The 18,045-nt window shown below is 39.1% G+C and overlaps 2 protein-coding genes across 3 annotated transcripts in view; both read right to left on the bottom strand.

The window, feature by feature from the left end:
- The window catches only part of adam22 (ADAM metallopeptidase domain 22), a 69,669-nt gene extending 61,218 nt beyond the window's left edge, over positions 1 to 8,451 (bottom strand). For both annotated transcript variants that reach the window (XM_044358901.1, XM_044358902.1), the window contains exons 1-3: positions 8,120 to 8,451; positions 7,701 to 7,861; positions 3,606 to 3,682 (exon numbers count right to left, since the gene is read on the bottom strand). In XM_044358901.1, the coding sequence (XP_044214836.1) occupies positions 3,606 to 3,682; positions 7,701 to 7,861; positions 8,120 to 8,216 (335 nt within the window). In that variant the 5' untranslated portion in view covers positions 8,217 to 8,451. The remainder of the gene's footprint in view (positions 1 to 3,605; positions 3,683 to 7,700; positions 7,862 to 8,119) is intronic.
- Positions 8,452 to 9,851: 1,400 nt separating this feature from the next.
- Positions 9,852 to 17,883, bottom strand: dbf4 (DBF4 zinc finger). The gene is made up of 13 exons (XM_044360363.1): positions 17,421 to 17,883; positions 17,109 to 17,237; positions 16,425 to 16,594; positions 15,082 to 15,285; positions 14,839 to 14,889; positions 14,661 to 14,730; positions 14,456 to 14,532; positions 14,276 to 14,321; positions 13,945 to 13,990; positions 13,722 to 13,847; positions 12,999 to 13,113; positions 12,243 to 12,358; positions 9,852 to 12,051 (listed from the first exon to the last, which is right to left on the bottom strand). The coding sequence occupies exons 2-13, from the start codon at positions 17,167 to 17,169 to the stop codon at positions 11,214 to 11,216; spliced, it is 1,920 nt and encodes a 639-aa protein (XP_044216298.1). The 5' UTR covers positions 17,170 to 17,237; positions 17,421 to 17,883; the 3' UTR covers positions 9,852 to 11,213.
- Positions 17,884 to 18,045: the final 162 nt, after the last annotated feature.

The raw sequence follows: 18,045 nt of genomic DNA, 5'->3' as shown, positions 1-18,045 counted from the left end.
AGCTGACAACGAAAGCACACTTTAACATACTTGATTATTGTCAATGTACAACACGCTAATTTTGGCGAATTTCATAATACCAGTAATTGTCTAAACAAAATATCTCTGTTCATATTCTGTGTTAGAATAGAAACCTCTCACGGGTTTACCCTGCCTATTACGCAGAGCATGCTGGGATAGGTAGCCCCCATGACCCTGAACAGGATAATCAGGTATAGTGAATGAATGAATGAATGAATGAATGAATGAATAGTCTAGGAAAATATAAAAATGAAGATTTTTTTTATACATAACAATAAAACAAACCCTGTCATATGTAATGGCAGGTGAAAATATAAAAAAAAATGTAAAGATAATAACAACCAAGTAAATATTTCACATCTGAAAGTAACAACACTAAACTATAAATCTACATATAACAACCAACATGTGTCCAAAAAGCACATGTGCTTCCACTTCAAAAGATATATGACTTTATAACAAAACCCCTACTCACCCATTATTCACATCGTACGGCTCAAACACTGACTTGAGGCAAAGATATCAAAGGGCTGCGCAAAAAGGACGATGACGATGATGATGATGAAGTACTGTAGCATAAGAGACACGACCGACAACTTAACCTGAAAAACACGCTGCTCTTGTTTGCTCATGGCCACAATTAAACACACAGTGGCAGAGTCGCTCATTGATCAAACTGTGAGAACTAGGTTTTGTTACTGGGAGCCAAAAAACACTGCTTGCCCATTCAGCTAAAACACATCCCACTCCTGCACCCACACACACATCAGCCGGGTTTATTCTGTCTGGAATGAAAGCTATCTGTAAACAAAATGGGTATGACTGTCAAGCGAGGAGGGGATCAGTTCACAGAGGAGTGCGTTAGTGGAGGACAGAGAGGAGAGAGAGAAGGGCAGCGAGAGGAGGAATCTGGGGTGCGCTCGATCAGACACAGAAGGGGGAAACTAGAGACCTGCTGCCATGAGGAACGGAAAACTGGGACTGGGACAGAGACAGGAATACAGTCACATGCAGAGTCACAACCTGTGAGACAAAACAAAACATCCCCACAACTACATCAGTCACTACATTGTTATTGTCATTATTATTCATTATTTTTTCAATAAACCACTCAGTCTATTAGATGTCAGAACATAATGAAAAATGTCCATCACAGTTTCCTGCAGCTTTTTTCTCACTTTTTTTTTCTAACCAATGATCCAAAATTCAAAATAATTCAATTCACAATGATACAACACCTAGAAAATCAGCAAATCTTCACATTTCACATTAATTATCAAAAAGATGGCAATTAAATTTCTGCCAATTGACTAATCAATTCAGCATTAAACAGTTTAGCTTATAAAATGTTTGAGAATAGTAAAAAGCACCCATTTCATAAAGCTCAAGGTGATGTCATCAACAGTAAATAACTTAAAAATATTCAGTTTACTATCAAATAATATAAATATAAGCAGCGATGCCTCACAATAGAGAAGCTGGAACTGGGGAATATTTTAAATTTGTGTTTGTGACACAAAATACTTTGAACTAATGAACGATTAATTGAAATTGGCGCTAACTACTTTTATCTTTCTACTGGCTTCTCACTTAATCAACTAATAGTTTCTGCTCTACACATAGTACAAGGATTTTTAGAGAAAACAGATAAACGTCACACAGTAGAATGCTCTACTGCACAGGTCTGAGTCTCTCATTCTTATTCAGAGCCACACATGTCAAACTGTTGCCCAGAGCTGCCTGGTTGGAGCCTCATTCACTCTTGGTTGAGCTTAAAACGGGATTTCACTTAAGTGTTTCCCCTCAGCCGATATTGTGATGGATTTTCTCCACCACATCCAGTTAAGAAATGATGTAGAAGGACGCTGTAAGAACACTATGTCACACAGATGAATAATGACTCTGCATCAAATCAAGCGCTGATGAATGTGTGTGTGTCTGTGTCTGTGTTTTATGCATGTGTCTATGTGCGTATGACACATTTATATCAATGACTGGCCCATGCATCATGCGGTGACCTACAGGCGTTACAGAAAAATATCCTCTAAACTTGGGAATTCCTGTGATGTAATGTTTTACTCAGTAGGGGAGGGATTTCTGCTGTGATGAGCAGGCAGCATCATTGTGTGTGTGTGTATGTGTGTGTGTGTATGTGTGTGACAAGTTTGCAGGCTTTCTGTTTTTGCGGTAAATGATTAAAAACAAGCCATGGTCTCAAAGAGTGACAGAGCGAAACAGAAATGAAACAAGATTACAGGAAAAGGTTTAGAGAAGAAGAAATATAAATGGTAGATTTTTAAACGAGGTGGAGGCAGAAAGAGAGGAACAAAGTAGGAGGGAGAGAGGAAAATAAGCAGAGAGGGTAGCTTGCTTTCCATCAGCAGTGCTGTGATCAATATCAGTGTCTGACAGGGCAATGCTCCAGCCTTTACCGTAAATCACTTCCTATTATGATGGAACCTCTAAATCACACACACATACACAATAACTGACCTGCTGCAATACACACACGGATACATATACATTCATTCATACAATGGCCCACTTCAGCACACACCAACATGAGATATTTATGTCCATTCCCAAAAACAGGCAATAAACAGCACAGGAGAGGGCAGGAAAATATGTCCAGCAGTAAAATGATGACCAACTTCAGTTAAAACACTGGAGTCAACATTAGTTTAACGAGCAATATGTGCCTATAGATTGACTTTTAACTACTTTCACATAATTTCTACTAAAGTGCTGTTGAGGCCAGAGAGAATGACTTGTGACTCCTGCTGAGATCATTTCAACAAGCACCGTTAATATTAAAGTAATGCATGAAAATTTAGAAATAACTCACACATTCATTTACACAAAACACTAGTGTGGTTGACAGGTACCATAGCAAGATTAAAGGAAAAGGATGGCGATCATCTATATTTTTCTTAATGTCAACAAATCTCATGTGCAGAGTCAAACTAACAATGAACTGATCCTAATTACAAGTATTATAAAATGTGAAGAATGTGAAAACTATTAAAAACATGTCAATGAGCCACTGGGTGACATGTTCCTTCACCATGAAAGCAATGGCTGCGGTAGTTTGTTTAGAAATGGTTCCAAAGAGTAATAACAGCAATAAGATTGTAACTATCGGGAGAGCAGTTTCTTGTATGGCAGACGCCACTGAGCATGGGCGAGAAACACGGTTCTGTTTACAGAGCTTTGCTAGCTTGATGTGCTACATATCACAACCTCTTGATTTTGTGCTACACTGTAAAGTTCTCAAAGGACTTCAGTACAAGAACCGTGTTCCTGCCCATGCCATACAAAGAACTTCTCTCTTGAGAGTGAAAATGTGATCACCATTATCAGTCTTTGGAGCCATTTCTAAACAAACTACGGTAGCTATTGTCTTCAGGGTGAAGAAACATGTCACCCAGTGCAACGGTGTGGCTCACTGACGTGTATTTAATTTTGGACAACAATGGAGGTCTACGGCACAGCCAGCCTTATCCTTTAATAAGAAAGTTTAGAAATATGGCTACACATCAACCTACAGACAGAGAGATAAATAGCATTAACACGTGAATACTCACTGATTCAGTTCCACATCCAAGACGAATGTTCGACCAAAAGCGTCGACTTGAAAGCTTGCTTGAGCCACATGGTTCACCTGAAAAAGGCAGAGAAGACAGGCTATTAAGTTAAAATAAAGAAAGCCATTAACATATTCATGGATCAATGAATTATCATATGCAGGCATCAATTCTCATCTGCATTGATGGATGGCCTCATTGTCTTTTTCAGCATCAATCAGTAGTAAGAATCAGGCAGTTTTCATTAAGCCGTCATGATGTCTTCTTCATGTGAATTTGAATTTCGGCAATGCTTTTGATAAAAATCAACAATATAGTTCATCGTCGTCCACTTACAGACACACATGACGTGAACAAGCATGTGAATATTATATTGCATTTATTTTGTGAAAACCTAGCATCTCTGAAATTCCAATTTTGCAATAAATAAGACAAAAATTGATTGTTTTTACATTAATTAAACAAAACAAAAGAGTCATTAAATTTTCTCAACCCATACTGGAGTTACCATGTTTTTGCCTCCCAGAAATTATACATATCTTCACAAATACACACATCTTCTTCTCTGACTTGTACTGTGTGTGATTGATTTGGCTGGAGGAGGGTCTGATTCATTCCCAGCGCTGGACACATATGGTACATGCTTCATTACAAACCCTCGGGTCAATGAGAACTCCCTACAATCATTCCTGTGCAGATCCAGGGGAGTCCCAGAGCCGGAGCTCACCTTCCCCCAGGCTCAGCCCAGGGGCTTCATTACAGACCGGACACTGCATGACAATAAGGGGAGGAGGGGTGTGTGTGTGTGTCTGTTTTTTTTATTTCTGTTTGAGGAGGTGGCCCTGTGCTCACCCAAGGACGACCTTAGCCCATGAGGTCCCTCGTGACCAGAGACTCTATTGTTTGTAGGAGTGAGCCTGTTCAATGCATATATGAGTGGGCATGAGGGTGTGTGGGTGTGTGCGCACATATAAAGGGCAATCCCTTTCCATGGCACACTTCTCTTGATATCTAATCAGGTGGATTGGATGCGTGATGGGAGGAGGTACCAGTAATTGTGTTTAATGAAAGCACATCCCAGCTTGACTGAGACCACCGCCGACTCTTCTTACATTGATTTCTGATTTACAGCAGGCCTGATTTTCCACTCATGACTGTCCAAGTATGACTGTCAAAGCACTGCACACACACACAAACACACAGGCAGCACACAAACATACAAACCAACACACACACAGACTGATTCCACTTGAAGCGTTTGTTTTTCCACCACAACAACATGAGTACTTTGCTGAACTCCCAACTGCTCATTCAGCGGTGTAGCTGTTTGTGTCTGAGACTGAAATAGGCGATGCAACAGAAGCCTATAAATAACTTCCTGTGTGTCACACATTTTCAGAACTATTTGACAGGTTTGTTTTTAGGCTGTTGATCTAAAAACAGCCAATAACTGATCAAACTTCGTTCGAGTGACATCACGGACGATTGCAGAGCAGTTTCAACTCTCCGGAGAATAAGAAGAGACTCAGAACGCAAATCAAATCAAGGATGCTATCGCCTGTCTCCTCCTCCTATCCTGGATCTACTGCTCACTTGCGACGCATGTTTTATCACTTGAGACCGTTGCTGAATCCTTGTATGCCAAGTATTTCAATAACCATCAGTGGACACAATTATCCTGCGTTTATCAGACTGAGTTAATGCATCTCCTTGAGTGTAAACACGAGAGGTGCATGCTCATCCTAACTGGCTCCAGTGAAGGGAAATGAATCATGAAAAAAATCGATCCTTTAGGCATCATCGTCGGAGCAAATCAAGATTATATCTATAAAGCAAAAACAACTGTAACATTCACCATCACTGCAGAAAATCCAGTTAACGGAAAGTGTGTCATGTGACAAACCTGTGATGGAGATTAGTATCAGCTTCAAAAGGAAAATATTAAAATCGTATCTGATGGCAGATGGCTCCTATTAGCTTGTTTACCCATCGGGCTGCAGCTCTGAGGTGTGAGAGAGACAAAGGGTTAACACCTCCCTGCCTGCTACCATCTGTAGCCCTCTCCAGTCTCTGGGCCCTGAATAGGCTAGCCTACACAAGCCTAAGCCGCACAAATTAAAAACGCATGACAGGTTTGCACAATGCTAATTGACTCATCCCTTGAAATGAACCCAGCAGACATGCTGCTTCACTGAACTGAGTCAGGGAACACAGTTACAGTGATTATGATTATTGTGGAACTGTATCAGTTATCACAGACGCTACAGCCAAATGGCTCTTGTAGGCTTTCTTGCCAAACTATATTGTTGTGCCCATGTGTTTCTGATAACTACCAACAGCTTTCTGTATAAGTCTGTTAGATGACAGATGTGGATGATCAAGTCCAAGCATACTGTGAAACAAGTTTAAACCATATAAATCCTACTTTACCTACTACACTATTACTCTAGTGTACAAAATAATATGTATTAACTGTAAAGTCATCCATGCATTTATTATATTTATACATTTATTTATTGTTTTTGGGGTCTCTCCAGGACACATTTCCTGCAGATTATTGGAGCAAATCTGCAGCTAATAGAGCCTGAATGATGCTGTGATTTTGAGGCCAATATTTTGATATTGGAAAGTTAACAGAATACAATTATGATATATCAGCTGAGCTGAGTTTTTTTTTTACATAAACATAAAATAAACCAACATTTTTAATGAGGATTCCTGAAATTTGGTTGTTTAAGAATTGCGACCATATGTGTTGAGCTAGAAGAAACAAACATAAACTTGTCAGCGCTTTCTGGTGGACAACTGTGTAACAGTGATATATAACCTCGTGCTTTTTGAAGTGAATGTACATAAAAATGCTCCCTAAAAGTCGAAAGCCAGGGCTTCAGCCTGCTCAGAATGCTCCATTTGCAAAGTAATGTCTACTTCCCCATCGAAATGACGTCAGATCGATTGCACATGCCCACAAACAGCCATCCGTTTCGTAGCCTTTGTTGCTAATGCTAATGTTCACGTTGTCCACTCGCATATTCCGGATTGGATTCAGGCTCGAACATGTACAGATGTATTTGAGAAGCTGACATTTTGAGCAAAGAACAAGAAAAAGAAGTGAAATCCTCCTACTACTGTTTGTTGACGTAGCCTCCAGAGCCATCGCTGTGGAGGGGCTGCGTCCAGGGGCTAACCAATCAGAACAGAGTGGGCTCATTGGCAGAGGGGGGTCATAAAGATATAGGAGCTAAAACTGCCTGTTTCAGGCAGAGGCTGAACTGAGGGGCTGTATAAAGAACCAGTTTAAGATAAATAAGGAGTTTTTTTGAACTGTAAATCATGCAAAGATATTCCAGCAGAGTCCCAGAATAAAAATATAGACATGTAAATGTGCATGATACGTCCTATTTAAAAACACCTTTGGCATTTCTATATTGCAATTTACTTATCATAGATACCGATATGTTTGTGATACGCTGTAATCTGCGGTTCATATCGTCCATTCCAATGCATCAGTCAGTTAGCCTCTGACCACTTTCATTCATGAAGAAAGTGAGCAATTTTTCTTAATGGGATCTGATATAAGCTTGTAGGTGAGACAGCTGCTGGGACAGAAACCCAGCTCGACAGACAAGATGTTTCTTGGAGGAATTAAGTTATCACTTAATTATTAATTATCCTGATCCACATTAGCCAGATGACTAGATAATGATTTTAAATGTACAGTGTAATCAAGAACAACAGAGGTTATTTCACTAAGCTGAATATTTCAGTTTAAAGGCAGAGTAGTCTCTTCTTGCATGTGAAGGCAGTGATGACCCATATAGCACCTGCAGACAGTCTAATTAGTTAGTGCGGCCTGCTCCAGCCTAAATGGTTCAAGCTTTTTCTGTTTTGCTGGTAATTAACTAATTATTCATTTCCCCTCTAAGGACAAGAGCAGAGGAGGAGATGAATCAACGCAAACATAAACAAGGTGGAAACATACAGTAGAGATGTCTCCTGAAGGCATCTATCAGCCTCTGTGTAGGCTATACAGTAGTCCCTCCTCCACCCATCCATCCGTCCATCCGTCCTGACAACACTGAAAACACCGTGTACCTGTGTGGAGCCGGAGTTGGCTTTAACTCTGGTGCTGAGCTCATCCTCTGTGGTCTGGCTGTGGTTGTGTCTGCTGTAGAGCAGGCGGACAGGCACCGTGTCCTCCTTCCCGACGAACCTTCCCGCATCACGAAGAGCCTTCAAGCTCGACAAGGCGTCTCCTGCACAGAGAGGAAAACACCGATTTCATTACCCGCCTGTCCCTCCGTTCATCACAAAACACCGCCATCTGAGACGTCGATCGGTCCTTTTTCCTTTGATGACATGAAACAGCTATAGGCTGCATGCATATTTTAGAGATAAATCATGAAGTAGCCGAGGGTATGATACACAAATATAAACACAGGCCTATTTATTGTGATTTAACTCTTTATTTGCGCGATAATAATAAATGTAATATCTAAAATAGCATCAGTTACCATTCCGGAAATTAGGACTGCTCGGGTGACCGACGTGCATCAATCCATAGACGCACAAAAGGGAAATCCACCATCGCGGGCGCATCATCAGCATCATCACCTTTCTCTCTCTCTCTCTCTCTGTCGATGGAAATTATAAAACAATGCGGTATTCCGGGAGCAGGATCGCAGGGTCCTGCCTTCGCTAGGGGAGCTTGGAGCCGGGGATGGTCGTCTGGTTAACGCAGTCCCTCTGGTTGGGGGCCATCGGGGTCCTTATGAGTCTGAACGCCAAGCGCGTCTGAGCGCACAGAGACCCCGCGGATCAGCAGCACGGAGGAGGCAGGGAGGAGAGAGAGAGGGAGAGAGAGAGAGAGAGAGAGAGAGAGAGAGAGAGAGAGAGAGAGAGAGAGAGAGAGAGAGAGAGAGAGGAGGGAGGGAGGGATGGATGGATGGAGGGGAGGAGAGGAGTGGGGACACCTCCTTAAAACACATCAATAACCAGCGGCTCACTGCAGAAACGCCTAATGCATAAATATGAGCAGCAGTAGAGACGGGATGGAGAAAAGCTGCGGGCCCGGCCTTCTGCCGACTGGACCGACATCAAAGCCCGCCTTCTGCACGTCCCTCCATGTTAAATTACTGCAGGGGCGCCATCCCTGCCCAATTCTGCCTGTTATTATCGTCATGACTCACTCAGTCATTTCTCAGGTCTCCAAAAAAGCCAGGTTTGCCCCTTAAGGATGATGGGAAATGTGAGAATTATGTGTGTGTTAGTGTTATTTCTATAAACAATTGTTTATTCCCTTATTTGTACTGCAACAATACAAGATTTATCTCTGAAGTGCACCATGTGAACTGTTTATTGTGCTGTTTCTCATCAACATGAGGTCTCTTTTTCATATCTTTGGCTTTCATGTGCAATTTGTTCCTTTGTCCATAAAACCCCATAAACTGTTGATGGCATCAACAAGATCTGTGTTATTTAACCACATGCCAGTGTTTATGCAAGTCATCAACTCATTAAATCTTCCAGTTTTAATGAGTTGATGAGAATTTTTTTTTTTTTTTTTTTTACCAGACATAATGATTGTTTACTCAAGGAGCTGATTTGGCTCAGGGGCGAGAGTTCAACACAATCTGGCACAATGTTACATAAAGTCTGAATATTTTAGAGCCAGTTAATGTCATAACAGGCGCGCTGTCTTTTTGTTTGTTTTTTCATTTGTTTGTTCAAAACATCTTACTGTAAAAAGGAGAAATGAACTCACATTTTTGTGTTTTTAAGAAGTTGGTGTGTAGACAAATATGAGTAAGAGTCACTAACATTTATAACAGTGAGCATTTCTGTGTGGAGTTTTGATTTTCTCCTTGTGTCTGTATGGGTTTCCTTCTGGTGTTACAGCCTGAAAACATGAATCTTAGGCTCTAAATACCTTCCATAGGTGTGCATGTGAGTGTGAATGGTTGTCTGTCCTTATGTATTAGCCCTGTGACAGACTGGAGACCTGTCCAGAGGGTGTGACACCTCTCACACCCTGCGATCCAATGCAAGATAAGCAGGTATTGATCAGTAGGTGGATGGACAAACCAGTCCTTAAGTTAGAATATATCTTTAGTGTGTTCATGGTTGGCAGGTGTAGTATGTAAGAGGTATTTTCTCAGTTTGTGCAGTATAATCATAAAGCCCAGTGGCTGCAGGTTCTAATCAGTATGAGAGGGGCAAGAACAACGATAATGTTTGCACTCAGTATTGGTTTTAGCCTTTTTATTTGCAGCATTGCTGTTCTTGTACCGTTGAACACATGGTTGCTCGTGTCTTTTTCTTAATGCCAGTGGCACAGCCTCCCATTTGACCCAGTACATCCATTTGCGAGCAGTGCAGGAGAACAAGGGCACTATGCTAATGCACTAAATGCAGGGAAACGGGAGAGGCTGAACTAATGCATCAGAAAAAGCGCATGAGGGCAGGTCCTGAAAAGTGCAGCACTTAGGAAGAATCCTAAAATGTCACAAATAATGTCAAGTACCACACATCCAACCTGCAGGTCAAATGAAAATACATCTGCGACCTAAAGATGTATTTTATAGTACAAATACAATCAGTTTACCAAGTCTGGGAAGATACAAGTCTACCTTCCTTAGATTAATGTGTATGTTGTCACTGCTGCAGCTTTTAATGAACAATATCCAGTTTTGTGAAAAGACGGCACGCTGAGACTATGAACAACAATGTAAACAAAATAGTTTTAGTGGCAATAAAATGTGTTCAACCCTGTGACATTTTACTCATTTGTTTAAAAATATATTTTGTTGGTATTGTCAGATTGAAGATCCAATAGATCAATACAGCAGTATCATCTATGGGCAGGATTTTATCCCAGTTCACAGAGTCTCAAAGAACGTTTTCCCTTGAACCAATGTGCATTAACTGTTGCATGTTCAAACTTTAAAGGCTGAACTTACTGTGCATTTTTACATTAATTTCTGCTGTAAATTACATCAGTTAAGACAAAAAAGTATTCACAATTTCTTCTGTCTAACACGTCAGAATAAATGCTACGTTGATTTCAGCCTTGAGACAATCTAAAGTAAGTAAATAGATGGATATTTCTATTTAAACTGAATGTACATGTTATGGAAACAAATTTTATCACAAAGAAAATAGGTAAAGAGAGGAGGAGTTGAAGAAGGATTTTAAAGCTTTGAGACAGCCGAGATTGTACAAGACTCCAAATTTTGTAGATTAATTTTACAGTATCATTGATATTATAGTTTTGAGTAACTTTTCACTCCATTTTGATGGTTCTTTGTGTTGAGTTCATACTTAAAAAGACCAAAGAAAATTGTTAAATTTTCTACTAAATTTTACAACGTGGAAAAAGTGCAAAATGTCATAAAGTGTACATTTTATAGCCACTGTAATGATAATTATAATGTTGACATGTATTTTACCCCTTTCAAGTTTTACATCTATGCTGTAAACAAAAAGCTACAGCACATAAACAGAACAGCTGCCTGACATCGCAAATAAGCCAATGTGGTTCATTCTGTCTCTGCTTGGTTAAAGTGTTGGAAAGACAATAATGATTCAGTTTATCCCTTCAGTTCCCTCCTAGTCCTCAAACCCCAGAAACTCCATGTCCATGTCATCACTTGACTGGAAAAGCTCCCAAAGCTTCAGCATGGAGTCATCACGAATGTCATTTGGTTTTTCACTTTCATGACACATAACATGTGTGTCCAATTTCCGTCTTTTGCGTTTATAGACTCTCACCCTCCTCTGTATTTTCCGGACTGGAGAGCAGCTTTGCGTGGGAAGGCTTCTTCCTTCGCTCTCTGAGAGGTTGTTTCCAGTCATTTTCTCAGAGAATATGTTTCCCTCCTGGAAAGCCTCAAACAGTAAAGAATCCTTGTTCTTATCAGACTGTTCTTGTTGATTTGTCGTATCATTAAGGCATCCTAAGGGTAATTCATTCTGTCCGTTAATATTATGAGAGTGTGAGGTTGGGCTGTTCATGTCTGTTTGAGATATTTGGCTCTCTGGGTCAATCTGAGTGACTCTGGAGGGAAAAGAGGCAAAACATTCACCTCTAGAGGGAGCCGTTTCCATCTTTTCCTGAGGAATGTCAGACTGCTCAGCTTTTTGAGTGCAAGAAGTCAAAGAATTCTGTCTGCTCAGTTGTTTACGTGCAAGAGATTTGTGCTTGGATCTGTCTGACGAAGTGAAAACGTTGCTCCTGTCGTTCTCTCTCTGAATCAGAGGAGCAGAACCAGGAAGTGAACTGATTTTTAAAGCGTGTCCTGAATAAGATTCCCCATGTCGTCCGTCGACAGTTTGGTGTTGCTCCTCTTTAATAGTCTCTGTGGTATCGAGATCTCCCCTGTGCCTTAGCTCAGTTTTCCCACATGGTCCAGGAGCAATCAGAACAGAGGAAACACTGCACTTTGGTCTAATGGGAACAAAGAAAAATATGTGATGAGTTGAGTGGAGTAGAAAGCTGGAAAAAAGTGATAACAGATCAAGATACATTAAAACAACTTTGGTGAAGAAACATTAGATTTATATGTATTTATTTTATTGTGAAGATGTACTTATATCAGAGGTTTCAAAGGAATAAAAACAAGAACTTTGTAAAATTACCTTTTATCTTTACTTTTGATGTGGATGAAGTTGCAGTGCATGGTTGAAACCAGTCTGTCCACCACAAAGTACTCCTTACTCTTGGAGAACGCCTTGTGACGATCACTCTTTAGATGCTGAATAAAAAATAAATAAAAATAAAACAAAAACAGTTAAATTATTGACAATAACAGCTGTCCAGTGGAGGCCAGAGACCACACCATTTTCTCCACCACACAAGCTGCTATAGAAAAATATTCTCCCTTATGTAACCTTCTGCCACATGTTAAACTGTTCACAGCAAATAAATAAAATCAGACAACATTCACCATGAGCAACATTTTCATGATTAAATTTAAATACTGAGTTTATCAGGCATCATGTTCAGCTTGTGTCAAACTCAAAAAACAGATGCTGAGAGACACGCTTGGTGCTTTTCTAGTTTTTTTGATTTGTATGACTCAGTTTACCTTTCACACATTTAAAACATTAGTTTAATATCAGAACATCTGTTCTTTGTTAACTTGTTCTAATTTTTAATTGTGCTGAGATCAAAATTACTATTATGGTAAATTGAAAAGCCTCCTGTGTAGTCTTTCAAAATAAATGAAGACACCTATAAAAAGACTAATTATTTAATATGTTAGAAAGCTCTGTAGTTTTCTTGTTTAAATAGACATAATCTGAATCACATATAGGTGCTTTTGCAATAGATTATTGTATTATTGGCACAGTATTGTATTAACAGTTTTCACACCTACAAATATGAAGACTTACTGTTGTAAGGTTTTCATATTTGATCATGCAGCACTCGCAGTAGCCGCCTCGTTTCTTGTCTTTGTTCTTCTTTCGGCCGTGTGCTCTCTCTTCACTGGCTGAGGCTTTCGCGCCTCTGTTATCGGAGGAACCCAGGAGGTGGAACAAATAAAATCAAAACCGAGATGAAAACAGTTTGCATTTCAAATTTTCATTCAAGCTCGATGAACCATGGACCCTTCGGCGGCAATACCAGCTCAAATTGTGTAGACAAGCGCTTTTCGAACCCACAGAACTTTAAATTCTACTCAAGAACCCGACATTTCATGAGATACCAAATATGTCAGACTGAATTAGAGATTAATGTGTATAAAATCAAACAAAGCACAGTCATTTACGAAGAATACATTGTTTTTGAACAGTGTGGAAAAAATGTGTTAGTAAGTTAGTTATCTCACCACAAGATGTGAATTAAAAACAAGACAACACCATTAATTGAGAACAGATATCATGAAAAGAATAACAGATGCAGTTTTTTTTTTTAATAATTAAAAAATTTGGAGATTTTAGTTAGTTGAACTAATTTTGAAGCTCCTTAAGAGGAAGGTTAGGTGGGATATTCCAGGGGTTAAAATGTGTGACATTTTTGAGGTAGAAGAAGAGTTATTTTTTGTTTTAAGCAGCCCTTGTATAAGTGTGACATAATGTATTATCCACAAGGCAAAGCAGAGAGAGCCACCATACCTGTATCCCCGCTGTCTGTTCCCTGGATGATCTTTATCCTCAAAACAGAAGGGACTGCAGGGAGGAACCGTCTTCAGGTTTAACTCAGGCATGTTTGACATGTTGAGGTAGATTGGACGGTAGTGTCTGAGGAGAGGGAAAGAAACATCCATATTATAGTCTATGGATATAAATAATTTAAAGACAGTAAGTGGACATCAGCCTCTTTTATACTGTCTCTTACCTGCTTGAATCTTCAACCTTGACAAATGGTTTACTGATGCGGCCTCCTGCAAAAAAACAAAACAAAACATTATACATTTTTGCCTTCATTGGATAGTGGGCCGTGGAGTAGCATACATGAAACAAGGGGAGAGAGATGGTATGACATGGTATGGTACGACAAAGGTCCCTGACTGGAGTCGAACCAGGGACATTACAGTTATATGTCATGCACAGTAACCATTCGACTACTAGGGCGCGTAGACAAAGCATCAAGAACAGTAGACAACATTTATGCCTGGAAATAAAAAACTGACTCTGTAGTTATTGCAGCTCCTATACAAGATCGTTACCTTTGCATTTCTGAAAGCCTTGCTTTGTTGCTGGCTCAGTTTTGACCTGTAAAGAAGAGTAAAATAAGTATTAAAAAACACAATATAATAATGTTAAATCAATAATGGTTAAGATAATAATCCCCAAAATCTAACATTTTTACACAAAAGATGTTAAAGATTTTGGACTTGTAAACTTACATTTGATTTGACAGCAGTGGTGACAGGACACTCGCCGCTAATGGTCTTTTTTTTCTTCTGAACATATGCCATTACATCTGCAAGCACCATATAGTTTTTTTTTTTTAAAAACTAGGTCAAAACAAAATTAGCACCATCTCGTACACAGAACAAAGTCACACAGTGCAAATAATAGCTGATGTATTTTAGCAAAATGGAAACATACCATCTATGTAGAGAATTTTCACACCCCACTCCAAAGCATTTGACAGGATCTTGTTCATTTGTACCCTCTCCTAAAAACAAACAAGTGTCTATTAGCACAGAAAAGCAAAGGGGTCTTTAAAGAATACCATTTAAATGCAGAGTGCCTTAGTAAACTCATTAGTGTTGACTTAACAAACCTGCTCTTTCACCACTCTCTCCACCAAAGACTTCCCCCGGCTTGTGACAAACTGTAAAGTAAAACAATCAAAAATATAAAAGGACATTCTCTCAAAAAACAGCTGGCAAAGAAGAATCAAAATAATTTCATGAACATTTATGATATGAATCACTAGTAAAATGATCTAGAAATGAAAGAGCATTGGCAAGACCTAAAAAGATCATCTGCATCATGGTTAATGAAACAATGAAAGTGAACTCACTGCGTCTGTTTGGCCCTGAGACCGGCTTTTGATGTTGTCACCGTGGCTCCCAGGCCGGTGAGGGTTTGAGCGAGGGTGAGGTGAACTCTGTCCGGATTCCGGACTGGGGACCGGCGAGTCCTGCCTGAGGCACTGCACATATCTAGCTTCCCTCTTGTTGGATACCAGATACTTTATTTCCTTGCTGAAGAACTTCTCAACAGTCTGGGTGGCAGAAAAAAGAAAAATTAGATGAGGTTTATGGGAAAGTCACAGAGACCTTTATGGTAGTATGATAGTATAAAGTATGTTAACAGTTTCTTACAGGTCTGGGTATCCAACCTAAATCCATTTTTGATACTAAACAAAATGTGTCCATAGTAGAGCTGCAACAATTAGTCAATTAATCAATTAGTTGCCAACTATTAAATTAAATGCCAACTATTTTGATATCTATTAATCATTTTTTAAGAAAAACAACGTCCAAATTCTCTTGTTCCGGCTTCTCAAATGTGAATATTTTCTGGTTTCTTTAGTCCTCTAAGATAATAAACTGAATATCTTTGGATTGTGGACTGTTGGTTGGGAAAAAACAACAATTTTGAGGATGTATGCTTGGCCTCTGGGAAACAGCGGTCAATATTTTATACAATTTTCTGACAGTTTATGGACCAACCAACTAATTGATTAATCGAGAAAAGATCATTAATAATGACAATAATCGTTAGTATCAGCCCTAGTCCATAGCATAGAGAATAACTGTCATGTACAAAAAGCTGGCATTGAATGTCTAGTAAGATGTATAATCTTTACTTATTCTTTAAGCCGATAGTTTCAGATTTGTGTCGACTATTTTATGCAAGTAAAGTTCTTGTAGGGCTGCTTGTGTTTTGTGCCAACATTTAGCGCTTGTTTTGTCAAATGGAAAATTACATTTTATTTGATAAAATAAGGTACCAAAAGTATCAGTATAGTATCAGTACTATAACTCAGATATCGTATTGGCACCAAAATTGTAAAATTTCAAACAATACCCAGCCGTTTTATTCTATATCATAATGAAGATAGAGAATCAGCATAGTTCAAGAGCTTGTTTATGGCAGCCTCTACATAACATAACACAAAGCTAGGAAACAAAAGAGTCAGATATCAAATGCAAATAAGAAAGCAATGGGGGAGGTTAAGCCTGATGAAATCTGCAGGGCTGAGCAAAAATTAGTGAGCAAAAATTATGACAACATTGTGTGTTATGAATAATTGTCTCCAAACTAAATGTCTTAATCATAGATGTGTTTTGTCACATGAGAAATGACAATGATTTTAAGCTTTCTGCCAGACAAAAAAAGAACCAGTTTTTGTCTCACCCCTCCGAGCTCTTTGATGTCGCTCTCCAGTTTCTCTACTATCCTGTTTGATGGCAGGTCAAGGTAAAATACTTTCCCAGCAAAAGGTTTGACTTGGGACTGATGGTGGACACGCACTGCTGCCGTCGCCTGGGACAGTGTTGTCTTGTCGCCACTAGTGCCACCTTTTCCTGAAAGACAATCAATAAAGTCACAGAATGAGAATGAGAGATGATCAATTCCAGGGGTTAATCTACTTGCTCATCAACAGCACATTAATCCATTCATTTTACTATCTGATTAATTAGTCGTTTATCAAGTCAAATGCACAACTTTCAATAGATAAGGCTTCTACAATGCAAATAGTTGACTGCTTTTCATCAATTGCTTATGTTTTTTTCAGCTGCTGGTTAAAATAAGAAACGTTAAACTCTTTATAAATTGATTCACTTTTACACAGAAACTGTTAAACCTATTACATTTAAAATTACACATAAAGTACCCTACTCTGTTGGCTTAATATTGTATTAGACCTACAATGATTAGTCGATTAATTTGTTAGTTAGTAGTAATTTTGAGCGGCTGTAACAAGTGAATTTGTAAGGATCAATAAAGCTTCCTTTATTCATTAGTGTAGCCTGTAGCTGAGGATTGATAATAACAAATACCCTGTTGGTATAACAATGAAATAAACAATAACATTACCTTGCCAGCTGGGCCCGGTATGCCTCTGGATGCGTTTTGGCTTCATTTTATTCTCTTTCATTGAGAAAATAGTTTTTTCTTGCCTTCTTGGCTTGAGTCAACATACCCCAGTCAGTCCATGTCTGTCCGCTGTGTGTAAATAAAGAAAAGGTATTTACAAAATAGCTGTTACGAAAACAAAGACTGAAGCAAAAATAACAGCATCGATAGTATTGGACGAAGAGTGTAACGTTAGTTAGCTAATATTGGGCGTTTACTGTTCCGCAGATATTTAAACGGTTAACTGACAGTAACATTTAAATGGTGACTTACCGTTCAGTCTCATTTCCTTAGCGGACGTTAGAGTTTTGTCGGTTAACTTAGCTGCTTTGCTAAAGTTTTGTTCCTTTGTATTTAACTTAGATGGCTCCACAACTATATTCGCATGTTTGTTAACTGGCTGCCAGCTGGTAAGCGGCTTTTACAACAGTTTAGTCCGATGTAATAAACTTTTAACTCCGGTATTTCGTAGGACCTCCCGTTCCCGCTTCAAATACAATGGTGAAGAAAGTCTAGGTTGCCATGTTTGACACTTTCAGGACATGTAACCACTAAACGTTTCAAAAGGTTCCCGACTTTCGCTTACAGCAGTTTTATCATCACATTCGTACATTCAGTATTTTAGTCTTTAACATACTCTGGTATTCAATGACCAGCCCTATTATTGTCCTCTTCGTGCTTCCGAGAAACTGAACAGTAGTGAGGCTTTAGTGAAACAAAACCTGGCAACACCGGAAATAGGTAAACGCCCCTTTGTGTTTGAATGTGATGTTTCTACGTTGCTATAAAATAAATAAAATAAGTTAAATGTTATTTAATGTATGACATTCTTTTATTAAGAGAAATATTCCATGACTATATGTGTACATTTAATTCTAGCATTTATCGCATTCAAGTG

The sequence above is a fragment of the Thunnus albacares genome, chromosome 8, assembly GCF_914725855.1.
Source record: "Thunnus albacares chromosome 8, fThuAlb1.1, whole genome shotgun sequence".
In the NCBI taxonomy this organism is placed as follows: Eukaryota; Metazoa; Chordata; class Actinopteri; order Scombriformes; family Scombridae; genus Thunnus; species Thunnus albacares.
The sequence above is the reverse complement of the archived record's forward strand: the minus strand, read 5'-3'. Positions and strand labels throughout refer to the sequence as shown.

Bases quoted from the DNA above. Each gene is read 5' to 3' on its own strand.
- dbf4 (XM_044360363.1), bottom strand. From the start codon at position 17,169: ATGAAAGAGAATAAAATGAAGCCAAAACGCATCCAGAGGCATACCGGG. The intron at 14,890-15,081 runs GTGAGTTCACTT...TTTACTTTACAG, and splicing joins CTCAGGGCCAAACAGACGCA to TTTGTCACAAGCCGGGGGAA. The intron at 13,848-13,944 runs GTAAGAGACAGT...CCCTCTCCTCAG, and splicing joins AAGGTTGAAGATTCAAGCAG to ACACTACCGTCCAATCTACC.